A 19,737-nucleotide genomic window follows, 5' to 3' on the forward strand; every position below is an offset into this window, starting at 1 on the left:
TTAGGCATCTACTAGATGCCAGTCATTGTTCAAAGTGCTTCACATCCATTATTTTACTTAATCCTGAAAATTCTACGAGGCAGACTTAATCCTGTAAGTGCCAGGGGACCCCAGAAAGGAGTGTAGCTGAACTTGGTTTTGTATGTTGAGCTACTGTGGCAGCAGTACCTGGGTTGTCTTCCATAGAGTGAGATACTGCCTGGACGTAGAACAGGGCTGTGGTGGTACAGTGGGGTGCAGGGCTGGTTTGTCCCTACTAGAATGTGTAGGGAGAATGTGTGGTCAGTGTCTTGGGAAAGGATTCTCCAATCTGTGTTTGCTGCATCCTGTGAATTCAGTAACCCACAGACTGCAGCTGGGAAGAACCAACCGAGACAAAGCCTCATTCCTATTTTCAGGGATGAGTTGTTTGTTTATTCAAAGGTATCTGTGTGAGGGACTGTGTGAGGAAGTCTTTGAGAGGCAATAAGATGACAGCTTTTGCTGCTATACCTTTGTCTCAGTGCACCCTGAGCACAGGCTAGTTCTCTGAGAATCCTAGTTTATTCGGGCTTGGAGAAGAGCTGGAAAAAGGTACTGAAACTTTGACAATGGTTAGCTTTAGGCACCGTGGGGTTTGGATTGTTTTTCTTCCCTCCCCTTCCCCTTGTGTACCAGTCTCTGCTGCCCACTTAACTGCCCTTCTACCCCCGACCTCCAACAACCCACACATCCTGTATGCCCTGCTTATCAAGCCCTGGTTCCTCACCTGGCTCCACTGAGCCATGCCCTTAGCATGATTGTAGAGCCCAGAAGCTAGGGGAACCTTGATGAATTCAACCCAGGAAGAAATGCCTCGTAACGTGAAAGCACACAGGTGATGGTGTTTATAAGACGACTGTGGAAATGCAAATTGCGGAGGAGAGGTATCATAGAATTACTCCAAACCAAGAATCTTGTTATCTTCTACAAGGTTTTATTGGTTCTTGAAATGGAGGCTGGGCCTTTACAGAATGCAAGTTTCATAGTAATGGCAAGAGAGAGGAAACCCCTCCACTTTATGAAGTGAAACCATGGAAGCAAGGTTGTGGAGCCAGGCAGAGAAGATGAGTGGAGTCTTCAGAATTCTCATTGTTATGTCAAGTGTGTAGGTCTGGTTTAGGATAATTATTGAGTTAATTGCTTCTTAACGGGGAATATGTATTTTAGTGTTCAGACTTCCTAAATCCTTAATTTAAAAATCATAAGTAGAACGATATTTAAGTAGCCGTGCTGCTTAAATTTAGAATTTTGCTTCATTGAAAGGACTTTAGAATTGTTTTCTGTCCCTTGTGAGAGTCTTATTTACTTTGTAGGGTGTTTGGCCACAGGGAAAACCAGAAAGAAGTGCTTTCCTCAGGGCCACTCTGCTTTAAAGGTTACTTAAAGACATGGATGTCTTACCAAAGCAATGAGTTGTCTAAGGATTTTAGATCATAGAATCATAGAATTTGAGAGTCAAGAAACATCATTTAGTAAAAAATTTCAGTTTGTATTTGAGAGAATTCAGGTTCAGAGACTTATTAATGATCACATAGTGGCAGAATCTAGGCCTGCTGATTCCCAGTCCAGCACTTTAATATTCATGCCAAATCTTTCTCATGTTATAATGGCTATTGCAATTGTCTAAAAGCTTACTAAAAAAATGACTGTGTGCTGTGAGTCAGATATTGTTCTAGGTATAGAGGATTCAAAGATAGTTAAAAGTGGTTCCATCAAGAAAGCTAGGGTTAGGTAGGGAAGGTCAGTAGTAAATGGAAGATTACAGTCCAGTGTGATAAATACAGGACAGAGGTATGCACGAGATGTGTATCAGTCAAAGTCCAGTTGAAGATAAGAGAAACTACTCTATCAGAAAAAGGATTGAATACAGAGAATTCTGTCTTACAGAATAATTGGAAAGGGTGGAAGAACAGGCTTTCGGCTGAATCTCCAGGAATAACTTGCAGAGGAACACTACAGAAGTAACACACCAAGAGAACTACTACCTCTGCCACGTCAGGAAGCTGGGGGAATCTGGAAGCTGTCATCCCAAATGTCAGCCCCAGGATATTCCCACCTTTGCCCTCTGGGCTCAGGAAGTCTCCATCAGGGTTGTGCCTCCAGAGCCATCATGCCATTCCTGCTAGTTCTGCATCAGAAAAGTAGATTCTTCATGTTACCTCCTGGCTCCCCACTTGCCTGTGCTGATTTCAAGTCTCACCAGGTGGATGTGATGGGCAGAACCTGATTCACACCTGGTATCCTAGTTGCAGGCTCCTGTAAGAAATAGTTTTTAGCCCAACAACCTCTCTAATACTGGAGGGCCCATAGAGGGAGATTATAAGAGGTGTCAAAATAGTAATGTAAAAGTAGTAGTAATAATAGTAACAGTAACATAATGTAATAATAACATATATATAATATATAGAACATATATGATGTAAATAATACATTATGTATATATATACACACACACATGCTTTGGAGATATACTACCAAATTATTTGCCAGAAGGAGTAGTTGAATTTTTGTTCCCTTCCTTCATTCCCTCTTTCATTCATTCAGTATTTATTTGCTAGGCTCTATTCCAGGTTCTGGGGATAGAGTAGTGAACAAAAAAGGCAAAAATCCCTTTCCTTTTAAATCATACACAGAAGTAAGGCAAAACATAATAAGAAAGTATATAGTATGTTGGGTGGTAAAATGTGCTAAGGAGAAAAATAACTCAGGAAAAGAGACTATGGCATGGCGGGGGTAGGGAAAAATTATAATTTTAAATAAGGTGATTGGGGAAGACCACACTGGGAAAGTAACTTGTGAATGAAGACTTATAGGACATGCCTCATTCCTTGATGTTTATCTGACAGAGTGAATGGCAAGGGCAAAGGTCGTGAAGTGGAAGCATGGCTTGCATGTTTGAGGACAACACATAGACCAGCCTGGCTGGAACAGAATTAGGAGGGGAGAGTATGAGGAAGTGAGGTCAGAGAATTGCTGGTGAAGGGAAGACATAAGAGAACCTGGCTTAAGTTTAACAGAATTACTGTGGCTGCTGTTTCGAGAAGAGTCTATAAGGAATCAGAAGCAGAAGCAGGGAAACCTTTCAGGAGACTGTTGTGGTAATCCAAGAGGGAAATGATGGTGACTTAAACCAGAGTGGTAGTGGAGGAGGTAGAGAGAAATGGTCAGAATTTGAATATATTTTGAAGGTTTAGTTGACAGGATTGGCTGACAGATTGGATCTGAATGTGAGGGAAAGATCAGGAGTTCAGTTATGGACATGTTAAATTTGAGATGTCTGTTAGACATCTGAGTGAAGGTGTTGAGTAGACAGTTAAATGAATCTGGAGTTGGGAGAGGTCTGAGCTGGAGAAATATAAAGTTGACAGTGCATATTTGTATTTGAAGTGATGAAACTGAAAGAGACCAGCAAAGGAGGACATCAAGAAGAAAAAGTGAAGAAGTCCAAGGACTAAACTCTGGGGCTCTTCAATAGGAAGAGGTCAACGAGAAGCCCAAGGAGCAGCAGTGAGATAGGGAAGTGGGATGCTCTGGAAGCCACATGAAGAAAGTGGTTCAATCCGCCTGCCAATGCAGGGGACACGGGTTCGAGCCCTGGTCCGGGAAGATCCCACATCCCGCGGAGCAACTAAGCCCGTGCGCCACAACTACTGAGCCTGTGCTCTAGAGCCCGCGTGCCACAACTACTGAAACCTGCGTGCCTAGAGCCTGTGCTCCACGACAAGAGAAGCCACCACAATGAGAAGCCTGCGCACCACAACGAAGAGTAGCCCTTGCTTGCCACAACTAGAGAAAGCCCACGCGCAGCAACGAAGACCCAATGCAGCCAAAAATAAATAAATAAATAAATAAATGAAAATGGGGCTTCCCTGGTGGTGCAGTGGTTGAGAATCTGCCTGCCAATGCAGGGGACACGGGTTCGAGCCCTGGTCTGGGAAGATCCCACATGCCGCGGAGTGGCTGGGCCCGTGAGCCACAATTGCTGAGCCTGCGCGTCTGGAGCTTGTGCTCCGCAACAAGAGAGGCCGCGATAATGAGAGGCCCGCGCACCGCGATGAAGAGTGGCCCACGCTTGCCGCAACTAGAGAAAGCCCTCGCACGGAAACGAAGACCCAACACAGCCAAAAATTAAAAAAAAAAAAAAAAAAAAAATAGTTCAAGGAGGGGGAAGCAATCAAGGGTGTCAATGGTGCTAAAGGTCAAGTAAGATGAGGACTGAGGATTAATAGTTGATGTCAACAGTAAGAAGGTCATTGGTATGTGAGTCGTTTCAGAGAAGTGGGGAGTTGGAAGCTTGGTTGGCATGGGTTCCAGAGAGTAGGAGGACAGGAATTGGTGACAGAGAGTATAGATACTGTTTTGAGGAATATAGTTTTAAAGAGAATGAGAGAAATGGGGTAGTAGCCATGGTGGGGAGGAGGGCTTGACCTTTTAAAAAATATTTGTAGAAATAACAGTTTGTGTGCATGCTGATGGGAAAGATCTAGCAGAGAGGTAAAATCAATAGAACAAGAGAATTGGTAGAGCAATGACTGAGTTGCTGAGAGGAGATGGGATCCTAGTTCACAAGTGGAGGAGGGGCCTTTGCAAGGGGCATGAATGGTTCTTCATGGTAATGGGATGAAGGCAGAGTCTGTGGGGTCAGAGATAATAAGTGGTAGAGTGGTGGAGGAAGCTTGTGAGAGCTCTCTTCTGATTGCTCAGTTTTTTCAGTGAAGGGGCAAATAAGATAAATGGTGGCAGCTGAGGTTGGGGAAAGTTGGAGGTTTGATGGGAGAGGAGAAAGTATGAAATAGTCACTAAGGAGAGTGAGAGAATAATGACTTAAGGAAAATGTGGTATAATTACTAAGTTGCATTAAAGCTCACTTACAGTGAGTAATCCAGATTTAAAGTTGGATTAGTCAGCACAGTTGTGTGGTTTTCTTCAGCCACAGTCAGGCACAGGGGTGCAGGTAGATAGCTGGATTTAACAAGGATCGTGGTTTTGCCAAGGGAGGACGACAAAGTAAGAGAGGCATGAAGGAGTCAAGGATGTATGTAAAGGAACCGTTACAAAATAGAATTTAAGCTAGGTAAGGAGGATAGTGTAGACCCGAGGTGGATGAAGGGCAGAGAAAAGATTGATAGAGTGAATGTCTCTGTGGGATTGAAGAATGAAGTTGGGATGCTATAGGGAATGAACTAGAAGGAAAGGAGGTAGGTCATGGTTGGAGACTGAGGTACTTGAAATTGTGATTATTGAGGGGGTTTCAGTTATTGGTAACTGTAGAGTTTGGGTATGACCATGGTAGTGAGTAGCTGAGATTGGGTAGAGGGCAAGTTCCTTGGTGGGGAGGAGGCCAAGGAATCAAGAATTCCAGGATTTAGGAAGATCATCTATGTGAATATGTAGTAAAATCGGTAGGATCGTGGTGGGAGTAGTGGTAGAGTGAGGGGCAATGCACCAGGATCCATAAGAGTCAAGGAATGAGGAGTGACCCTGGGATCAGTAGATGACAGCAGAGTGGGGAGGGGGGTGTAGTCTGGTGACTTGAGGCTGAAATCTGGGGTTTTGGAAAATGAGGGAGAAAGTTCTGGAAGTGTCAGCAAGAAGCAGGGGCCACCTACCCCACCTCCAGGCCAGTCTGAGGAGGGGTGGAGAGGAAACGTTTCACCACTTGAGAGGGCTGCAGAGGAAGCCAGCTTTTGGCCACAGTAAGAATGTGATAATGTGAAGAGAACTTAGAAGAGGTTGAGAATTTTGCTGCCAGCTGAGCATGACTGCTAGAAAGCAAGTAAAGGAGCTTCTTGAGTCGGGGAGCAGTGTAAGTGAATGTGCCAGCTTTGCTGTTCCTTTACCAGCTACATGTAAAATTCATTGCACTTTTGACGGAGGACATGGTTCCTTGTTTTTTTAATTTTTTTTAAGTACTAGGGTGATTGAATGTTAATTCATTTAAGAACATATATTTGGCCACATTTATAAATTCTGATGCCTAATAGCATGTTTTGGAAGCATCTGATTTAGATGTGAAAAGAGGAGAAAGATGAGCAAAGCACGTCAAGTTTTGTGGGAAAGTGAATTGATCAGGCAGTCCAGATTTGGGGATTTATTTTTAAGAAATAGAGATGAAATGGGGTGGGTTGGTTTTAATGGCCAGACTAAGGATTCTAGCTTTTTAATAACATAAAGGTCTTAAAACATACCAGAAGTGATATAGGTCCTCAAAAGAATTAAATGTAGAATTGCCATCTGATCCAGCACTTCCACATCTGGATAAATATCCAAAAGAAGTGAACGCAGGAACTCGAACAAATATCTTTATACCCATGTTCATAGTAACATTATTCACAATAGCAAGAAGATAGAAGAAACTCATGTCCATAGATAGATGAATGGATAAACAAGATGTGACATGTACATGCAATGGAATATTATTCAGCCTTAAAAAGAAGGGAAATTCTGACACATTCTACAACATGGATGAGCCTTGAAGACATTCTGCCAAGTGAAATAAGCCAGTCACAAAAGGACAAATATTGTATGACTCCACTAACATGATGTACTTCAAGTAGTTAAATTCATGGAGGCAGAAAGAAGCATGGTGGTTACCAGGGGCTGGGGGGAGAGAGGGAACAATGGGGAGTTTTTTAATGGGTTCAGAGTTTCAGCTGGGGAAGATGAAAAAGTTTTGGAAATGGATGGTGGTGATGGTTGTACAATAATGTGAATATGCTTAATGCCACTGAAGTGTACTCTATTTGTTTGTTTATTTTTGGCTGCGTTGGGTCTTCGTTGCTGCGCACGGTCTTTCTCTAGTTGCAGCGAGCGGTGGCTTCTCTTGTTGCGGAGCATGGGCTCTAGAGCGCGGTCGCGTGGGCTTAGTTGCTCCGCGGCATGTGGGATCTTCCTGGACCAGGGATTGAACCCGTTTCCCTGCATTGGCAGGCGGATTCTTAACCACTGCACCACCAGGGAAGTCCCTGAAATATACTCTTAATGGTTAAAATGGCAAATTTTATGTTATGTATATTTTACCATGCACACACACAAAAGTGATAAAGGATGTAGGTACTGCTTCTCTAATGATACAGATAACAACTAGGCAACAATGGCTTGTTTCTCCGGGGAAGAGAGGTGGAATTTTGGTATAAGAGTCTTCTGGTTGACGGGCATAGTATGTTTCCCTTGCTGGCGTGTCAGCTTTATCTATACAGTATGTACTAGTTTGGCCTTAGTTCTCAGTGTGGTTTAGAGGTACTTGGAAACGCATTTTCTTACATAGGAAGACATTTTTTCTGTGTTCTTATTCATTCTGTTTAGCCAATGACTTTTTTCATAGATGATACAAGGATAACCTCTAGCTTTCAAAATTACTCTAAGTTTTTTAGTATGAATTTATCTTTGAAATACTGTATTTACTAGTTGAATTGAGTGCTAGTTACTTTGGAGTCATTTTATTTATATCCTGAACTTGGCAAAGAAACTTAAATAGAGAAATTGGAAAGCTCTCATTCATAATCTGTTAGGCCTGTTTCATGACAACATGTTTTAGTTATTTGTCCAGATGTATTCTTATTGTTGAGTCACAATAATGACTAGAAGACAGATCAACAGGAGGACATAAATAAATAAAGCCGAAAAGGAAAACCAGTGTTGGATTCTTAGGAGTCTGATAATTCTAGGCTGAATCCCAGCTCTGTTACTTAACTCTGAATTTGTTCTTAGTGAGCCTCACTTTTCTTATTTATAAAATAAGGATACATCTACTTACCTGGTGGAGTTGTTGTTGTTAGGATTAAATAAGATGATAAACTACCTTTGGCAATGACTGGTATACCTAGGCATTCAGTAAGTGGTAGCTGATAGCATTATAATTATTACTGCAAAAATCTTTAATGAAACTCTGTTTCTGAAATCCAGAATGCAAGCTTAGAAAGCAAAGGAATTAGCAGAAAGGTCCTTCAGTGTACACAAAGATTCACCTCAGGGTTTTGGTAAGTCTGGGAGAGTCCCTAGTGCGTTTGATGTTTACACATCATTAGCAAACAGATGCCAGGAGGCAAATAAACTGTATCTAAAGGATTTTTGAACCACTGATGATGGAGAGAAAATCAGTTTCTGATAAAGTTATAACATTTCTAAGTAAGTAATAGCAGGCCATGGGAAATTTTTAATTGGGCTTATAAAAGTTTATTTCAGGAACACATGTATTTCCAATTTGAGGCACACCTGTACATCTGTAGCCATCTAATTTATAGTGCTTGCTTATTTCTCCACTGGGGTTAATAATATAATAACAACTAATATTTATTGTGCGCCTACTATAAGCCAATGTATCTTTAGGAAGCCTGTAGCATTCAAAGGCTTCTTTTCAATTGGATGTTTTGAAATTGGCCTTTCATCCATTTGGAGAGACAGGGTATTTAATGAGTTTATTTTATTCTATTTTATTTATTCTATTATGCCAGCGTATCTGTTGGGTATATATAATCGGCAAGACATTTTGTAGGAGACAAAGCTAAGTAAAACATGGGCCCTGGACTCACAAAATACTTATTCACTGTCCCCTAGGCTGTTCAGAAGGGGCGTGTGGTGGTATGACATGAACCCTGGTGTAGTCCTGGACTCTACACCTGGCTCTGCCACTTCTTCCCTGAAGCTTTTTCTGTCTTGGCCAGGACTAGGCTCAGTGCCCCTCTGCTAATCCCTACCAGGCCCTGTGATGATTGCTTGTTTAATTCTTTGTATTCTCTATTAGGGTTAGATTGTAAACTCCCGGAGAGCAAAGACTATGGCTTATTCATCAACTGGGCCAGTCACATCAGAGTATTCGTGCTGTGTATAAATACTAACTTTCTAACTTTGGACTAGTGATAACCTATTGCTTTCTTTAACTATGATAAAATTGATTGTGATAGTCCCAATATCATAGGTTTGTCATGAAGATAAAATCAGATATTTTATGTAAAATGCCTATTACAGTGCCTGGCACATAGTGGGTACTCAGTCAAGAGTTGTATTTGAGTAGGTAATTATCTCTTTTCACCAAATTTGACAAATGTGATATATCTATTAATGAAGACCATATGCAGTGATATCACTTTTGTAGTACATAAAGGGCACAGCTGTCATTCAGGTTAAGTCTGAAGTAATTATTCATATTGGAATAAAAATTTTATACTTACGGTACTTATTCAAAAAGGTGGAGTAAAACTAATCTTAACTCATAGAGAAATTAAATGGAAGCCTGAGATTATAAACCTTATAAACCTTATTAAAAACCTTCATCAGTATTTATCAGTTTGATAGATTTTTACAGATTAGTGTTCCAAACTTTGAACCAATGTAAGAAACCCTAAATACTTAAATAATAATGAAAGTTGAAAACTAATATATTCAGTAGGGAAAAAGGTAAGTGTAAGTGAGCATGTTCTTTTGATTTTTTTTTCCCTTCCAGCGCACCCTCTCTTTTCCATTTAAAATCTCCCTTTGGAATTTGACTTAGGTTTGATTTTTGGGTTTATGCAGCAAAGGTTTGGTTAACGATCAGATGTATATTCCTGTAGGTGAAATTGGTTATGAGAAATATTTCAAATTATCAGTAAGTAGTGGCATTTACTGGTCAAAAGTTATCAGCATTCTCTGGAAAGAAAGATGAAACTTCCTAGATTTTACTGCGTAATGTCAATGGACTCATTATTTGTAGAACAGCTGATGCATTTAGTACTTGTTGATTCACTTAACTGGTAACTATACTATATTCATAACTCCAACAACTGAAAACAATAGGTCAGTGTCCGCTGTTTATTCATAAATAGTCACATCAGAGCAGGATGTATCTGAAAGGCAGAATATGTTAGTTTGAGGAGGAACCTGGCACATGAATGGTTCCATTGCTCGCCATACTGAGGTGGGTTGTGCTTTCCTTTACTGAATGATGCTGTTTGGATTTTCATTATAGGTGTAGATGGTGAACTGTTCCTGTGTTTGTCAGGCTGATTGCTGTGCAGTAGTATTTGAATGTATTTTAAATGCCAATGTTGAGGGAAAAGGCTAGAATAGAAACATGGTTTAAAATTGGTGATGACTCAAAGTTTTTATGTCTTACAGTCTTCATGTTTTATAGCAAAAAGGTTATACCTAGAATAGATTTTTAAAGTAAGAAATTCCATTTGTACATGCAGTACTTCATTTAAAGTACTTTGAAATGATTTTTTAAAAATTAGTGAAGTATTCTATACTCCTTTGTAATTTCAGAATAAAACCTGCATTTTGGAATCAGTAATTTTTTTTTGAAATGAGTTATTTTCAATTTAAAAAAAATTAAAAAAAAAAGACAACATAAACCATTTTGTTTTATTGTCATGGAAAAGGAAAACGTGTTTTTTGTTTGTTTTGTTTTTTTTTTACTATGTGAAACATTCCTTTCAAAAATATTTTTTTAATAAGTGAATTTTAACTATCATAAATGAAATAATTTACTAGAATAATTGTATTAATGGTTCAAGTATTTTATAATATAAAGTAAGTGCAGCTGACTTTTTATAGCTATAACATTTAATAGGTAGTGTCCTTGAAGCTCTTTATTAGTTTAGTGCAGTCCAGTTTGCAAGCATACTGTCAAGAAACTTTAATTCTACATTATTCAAAAGATTAACTTTTCTTCTTGAAGATGAAAAGAAAGTTTATTTTTAATTGTGTTTGGAGGAAGATTGAGTTTGTCCTCAAAATGTACAACTTCTCGGACTATTTTCTGAGGGTCTACATTTTTAGTATATAAAAACTGAAAATGTCATTAGGGAAAGAGCAGTGTAATGGACTATTACCCGTTAGCAGCATATTCCCATCTTCTCATCTGGAAAATTAAATCTGATTGCAGCTGGGATTAACATTTATGGTTTTTGGGGAGAGGAAGATAGTATCTTAAACTCCATGAAACTGAACAATGAAATTATGTTGTTTATAGCTAATTTTATTTTTAAAAGTTTTTTTAGTTTTTAAAAATTTACTATCATAACATTTATCATCATAACCATTTTATTTTATTTTTTAATACATTTATTTATTTATTTTTGTCTGCATTGGGTCTTTGTTGCTGTGTGCAGGCTTTCTCTAATTGTGGCGAGCAGGGGCTACTCTTCGTTGCGGTGAGTGGGCTTCTCATTGTGGTGGATTCTCCTTGTTGTGGCGCACGGGGTCTAGGTGCGCGGTCTTCAGTAGGTGCAGCACACGGGCTCAGTAGTTGTGGCTTGTGGGCTCTAGAGCGCAGGCTCAGTAGTTGTGGCCCACGGGCTTAGTTGCTCCGCGGCATGTGGGATTTTCCCGAACCAGGGCTCAAACCCGTGTCCCCTGCATTGGCAGGCGGATTCTTAACCACTGTGCCACCAGGGAAGTCCTATAGCTAATTTTAAAGTCTCACTTTTAAGGGGCAGATTTTTATCATTGTAAGCTTTAAATGTGTTCAGTATTTTGTCTCTTATTGACTGAAATATCCTAGAGATAATGACTGGATAAATTTAGTAGGCATTAAATGTAATGTTTTCTGCCTTGATACCTAGCGTGCTAAAAGTGAAAGCAGTGTAGATTCCCATGTTAATGGCTATATTTGCAGTTTCTCTTATATTTCTTAAAAGAGCTCCAGTTATATAAGACTGTGACATTTGACAGCTTTCACAGAAAATGAAGTCAGTGTATTTTTTAATAATGAGTTAAAGTGTCATGCCTTGACCCTTCAGATGGAGTCAGTCATTGGTGTGACAGAGAAAAACAGGAAAATAATTTGGTAAGGTGTGTGTGTTTGTGTGTGTGTATGCTTATTGGTTACCAATCTACAAATGAGTTCTCATACATAAGCACAGTACTTTTATGAATTATTTTGCATTTCTGTTGTAAAAGATCTGTCTACCACGTTTTCTAGAAACTTTAAGCCTAAGGCAGGACTCAAGGTTTTTTGGATCCTGTGTAAAATAATTTATAGTGCCTTTCCAGTAAGTCTTGCCCAAACTCTTATTCTATTAATTAAACATCCTGTGGCAATCTGGTATATCTTAAAGATTTAAAAGTATGTTATAGTAAAAGACTAGAAAACATGGACTATTGAGACTGAAGAAAATTAGCTTTTCTTTAAAAAAAAAAGTAAGGCGTTTGTTCTGAGATCAGTTTTTTTTTGGTTTGTTTTTTGTTTTTGTTTTTTTTGTTGTGAAGACACAGGCTTTTAAGCATGGTCATGTTCTGCGCCTGAATGAGACTGTGCTGTTGGGGGTCCTGTACTGTGAAATGTCTGTTTTAAGTATGGAAATGCTTTTGTGACCTCCAGTGGAAGTGGTGCACACGTGTCTGTGTGGGGTCAGCCTCTTGCATGGTTGCGGTGCTGGGAGAAGGTACTGGCTGGTCAGATTGACGTAATGCGAAACCTTGTTCTAGAGCCAGCTGTCTCTTTTAGCCTTATGTGGTTAAGTCATGTGTGGACTTTTCTATACCATACATCTTGCTAGCAAGATATTTTAAATACTTTTCAACAAAAAGATTGTATTTTCCTGGGAGATGATGAAGTTGATGTTTAATTTTGTAAGAATCTATTACTTGAACCTGGAGAAAGTTGCTGAGAAAGAAAGGTAATGCATTACTATATGTTCTTAATTTTCTGTCAGAGGGACAGTTCTTAGAGAGAAAGCTTGACATATGCTGATAACTCTATTCTTACTGCCAATTGCCTAAACAAATTGTTATGTTACTTTTTTCCATGGTAGTACTCTCATCTGCAGATTTTTGTGTTGAAAGTTAGCTGTTTGGTGACACTGTATTTGGCAGTGAGGGTATGAATGTGAGAAGAAGTTTTGGAGCGTTAGCAATTATAGTATTGGATAGTGGGTAAAGAAATAGATATATAAATATTAGATCGATACACAGTTTTCCAGTGTATTTTATTTTCCATATAAAGATATAGAACATTTCATAAAATGTTCCCAGACCATTTAAAACTCAAAGAAATGCAGCTGATGCAATGAAATACATAGAGTACTTGTAAAAACATACAGACACGAAAGTGGATTGCTGCCAGACAGAAAATTTAAAGGCGGTTTGCTGAACTGCAGGGTGCTAGGTTTTGTACATGTGCCATGCTGAAACTGTTAGTAAGGCGGGTGTTGTGTTGCTTGAGAAAAGCAGATTGTATTTGGACCTTTTTAACTCAGATGTTTCCAATGTCGATATTTTGGTGACATTATGGCATTATGATCGACTCAATGTGAAACATGATTTCAACCTCCTGTGCAAAATAGACATTTTAAGAAAATTCATACAAATTATTTTTAGTTTTTGTGTTAATTTTTACAAAATGGCTTTCATAGTTTTGTTAACTATCAGACTGGATCTTTGAGCTAATTGAATGGAACTTTATATAGGTTGGGCTTTGGTTTTAAAAAGCATTGCCTTTTTTTTTTTTCATGTTGCTTTTGAGAGTGTTAAAGACCCATGAAGTTTGCTTTTGTAAATCTCAGGGCCTTAAAGAAAGGGAATCAAAAGCTTTATGCTTGAATCATAGTAAATAATAATCCATGTATTATCTTGCAACATGATTTTGTTAAAATCTGGGAATCTCACTCTAGGGGTAGTCTTAGGGCAGTTGAAGGGATTTAGTTGATGAAGGTGTTTAGTTGATGTTGCCTACCACTGAGGCCGTGTTTAGGATGATACGGTTTGAATGACCCCCATCTTGGGGTTCCATGGTCATCTTTACCTTCAGTGTATTAAAACAAGTTGATTTTTCTTTTCACCTATTTTCCTTCTCTTTTTTCAATTCTATGTTGTATATGTGAATAAAATACATTTAAAAAATGACAAGTTAATTATTAATGTAGTTTTTTGTTAACAGTTGGTTTAGCTCGTTAAAGAGATTTAAAGACCTTCCCTTTCCCACTTACAAGCAAGAAACATTTTTTTAAATTGGAGAATATACCACAAATTTTGGTTTCTGATATTCATCCCCTCAGAAAATGGTGATAAAAAATAGTCTTTGGTTTTATTCCCTCTTTATTTCCATTGGTATTTTGTGGTTCCCAAGAAGCAAACTATAGCAGGAAAGAGGACCTGATATTAAAGATTTATATGTGAGTCATTTCTGTGTGAAGTTCTCTGGGTAAAGAGTAATTGTTAACCACATGACAACTGGAAGAAAAAAAAAAAAAAGCCTTAGATTATTTTGTGGCTTTTCCAGCCTCTGTTTTACTGTGTCCCTCAGGGACTTAGAGCTGCATTTTTGTGGGGGGTGGGGGCAGGTCTCAGTACCAAATTTTAAATCCTAAAATACCAGTTATTTTACTGGACAAAGTCATTTACATATGCGTTAGGAATCACAGCCACTGCCCTCTTTTTGGATCCTCTACCCCAACCCCACAGCACACTTTTAGAGGTTTGCTGGGCTCGTCGCTGTCTCTTTGCATGCTGCTGGTCCCCCCCACTTCCCCGCCTAGACCTAGTGCTTTTCATGCCACACCATTAGCGCCCTCTGGCCTCCTGTCACAAGAGAGCCAAGTCTGTGTGTGTTTTCAGCCCTTTAGGCCAGAGAGAAGCAACAGCAACTTCCTCTGACTTACCAGGGCAACCCTGCAAGGTACTGCAGGGGGGATTACACCAGAATTCTACTAGTCCCAGTCTAGACATGTCAATGGTCATCTTCCATTTGAAGATGAGGGTAAAGAAAGTCAACCAGAAGACACTTCAAGAGCCGAAGTAATCTACAGATAGTTTCAACTTTTCTGCACCACCCATTTTGGGAAGCTCTTCATCTGGTGTGACCTTTTGAATATTCCTACTTTTGTTATTAGTCTTGAGTTTTGAAAAATAATATCCATTGACTTCAATGACTTGAAAACTGGTATTTCTAAGATTTAAATGTAGTTTGTGAATAGGCCCATTATTTTCTCCCTTTTTGATTCTTTAATTGCAGAACAATTAACCGCATTTTTATCTTGTGGCATGGAGGGCTTTAACTTTTACATGGATTCACTTTCATGGAGAAGTAAACTGGTATTTTAAAAGATAGATATGAAAACTGAGTAGTATATTGTGATCACTGTGGTTGCGGACCTTCAAATATTGTGCTTTTTCCACAAGCCTTTTGCATTGATACATGATTTCTCAAATAGATATTATTCTGATCACTCTTCTTAATGTGTCTCTGAGGAACCAGATCTCTCTCTTATTAGAAAAGATTGAATGTTTTCCTAATCAATAGCAAATGGAGTGCTAATAGCTTTTAATTAGTACACTTCTGTATTGACTTACAGACGATGGCATTGGATTATCTTGCAATTATGATTGAAGAATCAAGTGACCCCTTTCCTAATTCCATTTTAAACAGATGGTCATGAAAGATATCTTCACCTATGTATTTTTATAGTTTCTGAGCAAGTCTAATTATGTTAGAGCATAATATCCCATATCATGATATTTTGTTAACTCTGACAAGCTAAAAGTGTATTGTTTTCTTTTGAAGAAAACTTCATCTATTTTCAAGAGACCATAAGTATTTTGAGAAGCATATATTTTAATTTTAAAAGCAGGGAGTTTTGCATTTGTTCCTTGAAAGAATTCTTATCTGATCCTTCCCTCCACTCTGCCCTCTCCCCCACCCCACCCCACCCCCCGCCCCACCCAAACACACACAAGATCTGAAACTGGCCTTTAAGGTGGTTTATCAAGCCCACATCTGTAACTATGAAAAGGAGGCCTCTGATAAGAAAAGTCAAGCAGGTTTCAGACTGACTTTCTCTGGAAAAATATATCGAGGGCAATTTGCAGCTGGCAAAATTTTTTGCATTAGGTAATAGTCTAAAGTTAACAGTAGCATCAGGTCTTTAAAATTTTTCTTTTTTATATTTCTGGAGGAGGGTAATGGGAGTGCCTTGCCGAGTCCTTCCTTGTGCTCATCAACATAGCAGCCTCAGCTGCCCCCCTTGGATCCCCTGCCAGGGCTGCTATCATCTTCTGATCAAATATTAATGTGTGATCCTCTGCTTGCTCACTAATCCAAAGCCAATTAATATTATCTGTCAATTATTTACAGATCCTGAGGTGCAGAGGCAATTCCCGGAGGACTACAGTGACCAGGTTCGGAATGCGTAATTAATTTTTTACATGACAAAATTTATTTCAGAGTCGTTCAACATATTATTACTGTTCTTTTTACTGAAAGAGATAAATGAATTTTTAGAACGGAAGAGAAACAGTAATTAGGAACCCAAGACAAAAAGTAAAACGTATTGAAGTAGGATCGAAAATATTGGTGCTAGATTTGGGGTGTTACCTTCAGGGGAAAAATGCACAGAAAGTAAGGAAGAAAACCTATCACAAATTTTACTTTTTATTTTGCTACAGTCTGCAGTTCATTAGCAAATCCTTTTTGGATTGCCTGTGAACTTTTTTTTTTTTATGCTATTTAAGCAGGCAAGAACCGGCATAACAAAAAGGTAAGGATGGAAGTTTATAACATTTCCTGGAATTGGAAATAGATTATGAAACTGTGTTATGGTAGTCCTTGAAGGAGAAGATACACATGCAGGAATGGTCTGTAGGGTGAGGGTGGTTCTAATGATGGTAGTGAAAGTTGTTTGGCCAGTTGGTCTTGCCATCTTGAATTTCCTGCATTCTGCAAGCATGGAATGAATGGAGTGGAAGGAACTATTTTACTCACAAAATACTGCTGAAGTTCCAAAGCTGCTCTACTCTTTATAATTAGATCCAGGTTATACATTCTGGATTCCAGTTTCTATCTTGAGAAATATTAGTAATGTTTTGTAGCTTTTTGGGGAACCTTACATTTTTAGTTAACATGCAATTTGGTATGCTTTTTAAAGCAGTTTTGAAATAAAAGCATTCTTGATTACACAATAAAACAACTTTATAAAGCCTTTCACATGTGGGATATTGTACATAATAAAAACATTTTTCTGAAGTGCATTCATTTAATTTTGTGTATTAAAAAAATGTCCTTGAATGAGGATAAGTACAATGGAATATAAATATCCAGTACAGTAGTAGTAACACCTTTGCAATGTGGCTTGCTGTATAGAGGGCAAGGCATCTGATACATCTTTAGGAATATAAATGGATAATCAGGATAATGAGATGCTTTGTCATGAGATTTTACTGTACAAGAGCCCAAGAAAACTGGTATGGATTGCTTTGCATGTGATCTCAAGACTTTAAAATGAGATTTAACAAAAATAGTAATGTTCTCACTCTACCCTTTGCCTCATCTTCCAACAGGAGAGTTAGATTTTTATCTTACCCTAAGTTGGTATGGGATTGAGCCCTTTGGATTTAATTTACACAATCCAAAGATTATAGGACCTTTTTATTAATGGTTTTTTTCTTTAGACAATGTTTAAAGGGTGGAAGATCTTAAAGTATTACTTAGAATAGACTTGAGGCCATAGCTCTTAAGAAAATCATTCTTTTAAAATGTTGTTGTCTAGGTAAATAACCTTTGTGGTTTCATGATCTGAATTACCCAATGAGAAAAAATTATGTAGGAGAAAACTTAAAATAACATAGTTAACATCTGGGTTTATTCCTTTAAACATAGTTTCTTGCTATATCTGAAAATTTGTGAGCACCATGATCTTTTTTTTTTTTTTGGTGTAACTTTAAAAAAATTGCATGGTAATATGTTCATGAGCAAAAAGCAATATAGGAAATAAAAATAAAGCAAAAATAAAAGAAAGAATGAAAAGAAAGAAAATACAAGTCATCGAAATTTTACTACTCAGAGATAACTACTGTGACAATTTGGTGTTTATTTTTTCATGTTTAGTTCTTTGGGTATATATATATGTGTTTATGTTTGGGTAGAGTATGTATATATACAGGTACTCTACGTACAAACACGTGAAGTAGGAGATAGAAATAGAAATATAGATTATCATCAATTCTGTCACTGCATATAGAGCCCAGTTTACTGATTATTGTTGTGTTGTGAACTTAGTTCTCTTTACTTTAGTTAATGGATGATCTTACAAGTATTTTATATACTGAAATTGGAATTCAATTATAGTAGGAATCTAAAGAATAACTTGTAGCTATTTTAAAGTGCTCTTAGGATAGGCATTTGTTTTCTTTGTCTAGATCGGTGACTTAGTTTTGAAATTTGGAGGATGGTGCTCATAGGCTGGATGTAGACTTATGAGGGTGTGCACGTCACTGCCTTATTTAGCATCCCTTCCAACTTGACACACAGAGTTTCCCTTCTTTACCACATATAACTCAAGAATGAAGGATGAATGAAAGCTCTACTTTGTTTGGAGAAGTTACCTCAAAATTCCAAGAAATTTGAGAGTTGATCTATTAGTAAAGGAAATGAGACCTGCATATTTCTTACTTACCTTTCTATAATTTGGATTCTGATCTTATGTGGTTTTTTTTTTAGCATTTGTTGGATTATGCCAAATTATCTTTCCCTTTGGTGTGCTATTATAGAGGAATTCTTAGAAATACTTCTATTACATACAAGCTTTAAATGCTGAATGTGTACTTAATCTAGACAACATTTCTAGTATTAAAACATTTATGATGCAATCCATAAGGAATATTTGAGATAATTCACCACAAAATATAGCACTTATTACTACACACACACACAACCCCCCCGCCCCCCCCAGTTTTTCTCCCCATTCGCTTAAACTACTAGTGCTTGTTTTTACATATAGTGTATTTCCCATGTACCAGCACACTTGATCAGAGACGCTTGCTGCTGCTAGATGTTTTATTCTGTGTGTTCTTTGTACCTTACAGTAAAAGAATCTGTCACAAATTATTGTGGCTCACTGCTTTAGAAACTGAGAAAAAAGGGAGGTTAGATTGACATCTGTGACTGAATAATGATGACCAGCCTTTTGGCTCTCCTTGAGCCACAAAGCTAGCACTGCCTTTAGAGTGGAAAAAGAAGTAAGAAGAAAGGGGAGGGATAAAAGAGAGTTACAAATCTGTGGTCCCAGAGATGTATTACTGTTGGGCCAGTTGTCTGTGTGGTATGATAATCCATTTTGATCTTCTCTGTCTTAATTGTCTGCTAAAGACAAATGGGCAGTAAAAGTTCATCAGTTTCATCTTTTTGCTTCTCGTTCAGAAGCAGAATAAATGATCCATCACTACAGAAGTAGCCTTTCTTTCTGACACGGAAGTAATGCAGACCCAACACATTTTATTAAAATGTTTTTCCCTCATTATTTCAGTCCTCTCAGCTCTGATAGATCTTACTGTTTCATAAAAAATGTAATCTGAAATGTAAATAAGGGTCTTGATACAGAAGGAAGAAGTAATGAGCAGCCTGAGCCACATTTTAGGACTCTTGATTGTAATTACTGACAAAGTGATTTCTCTGTGCCCCATTTTTTTTTTTTTCTTCCGTAAGTTGTCTGTGACACCCTCAGACTGCAATGACATCTATGGTTTAAAACCATTAAATCACTGTAGCACTCAATATTTCATTTAAAATCTGGTAGGCCTGCTATCTTAAAACCTGAAAGTACAGGCTTTGTTAATTCCTGAAAGATATGCAATGCCTATGTTTTTTAAAAGAGAAAAACAAACAACAAAGGCAAAAGCAAGGTCTTTTCATAGTTCATATTATTTATTCATCTGCTTTTGTTTAATGTTTACCTAGTTTAAATACTAAAACATTAACATTGGTAGGATCCTGACTTGGAAAGGATCCTGCATTTAAAAAAAAAG

General features: G+C 38.1%; 1 protein-coding gene across 11 annotated transcripts in view; it reads left to right on the forward strand.

Annotated features, from left to right (window-relative positions):
* The window catches only part of DENND1A (DENN domain containing 1A), a 533,368-nt gene that overhangs the window by 127,225 nt on the left and 386,406 nt on the right, over positions 1-19,737 (forward strand). For 9 of the 11 annotated variants that reach the window (XM_082467741.1, XM_082467740.1, XM_082467735.1 and 6 more), the window contains exon 3: positions 16,073-16,116. The exons of the other annotated variants lie outside the window; for them this stretch is intronic. In XM_082467741.1, coding sequence (XP_082323867.1) covers positions 16,073-16,116 — 44 coding nt within the window. The remainder of the gene's footprint in view (positions 1-16,072; positions 16,117-19,737) is intronic. 11 annotated transcript variants of the gene reach the window in all.

Source organism: Balaenoptera physalus (assembly GCF_965194825.1).
Source record: "Balaenoptera physalus genome assembly, chromosome: 7".
NCBI classification, from domain to species: Eukaryota; Metazoa; Chordata; class Mammalia; order Artiodactyla; family Balaenopteridae; genus Balaenoptera; species Balaenoptera physalus.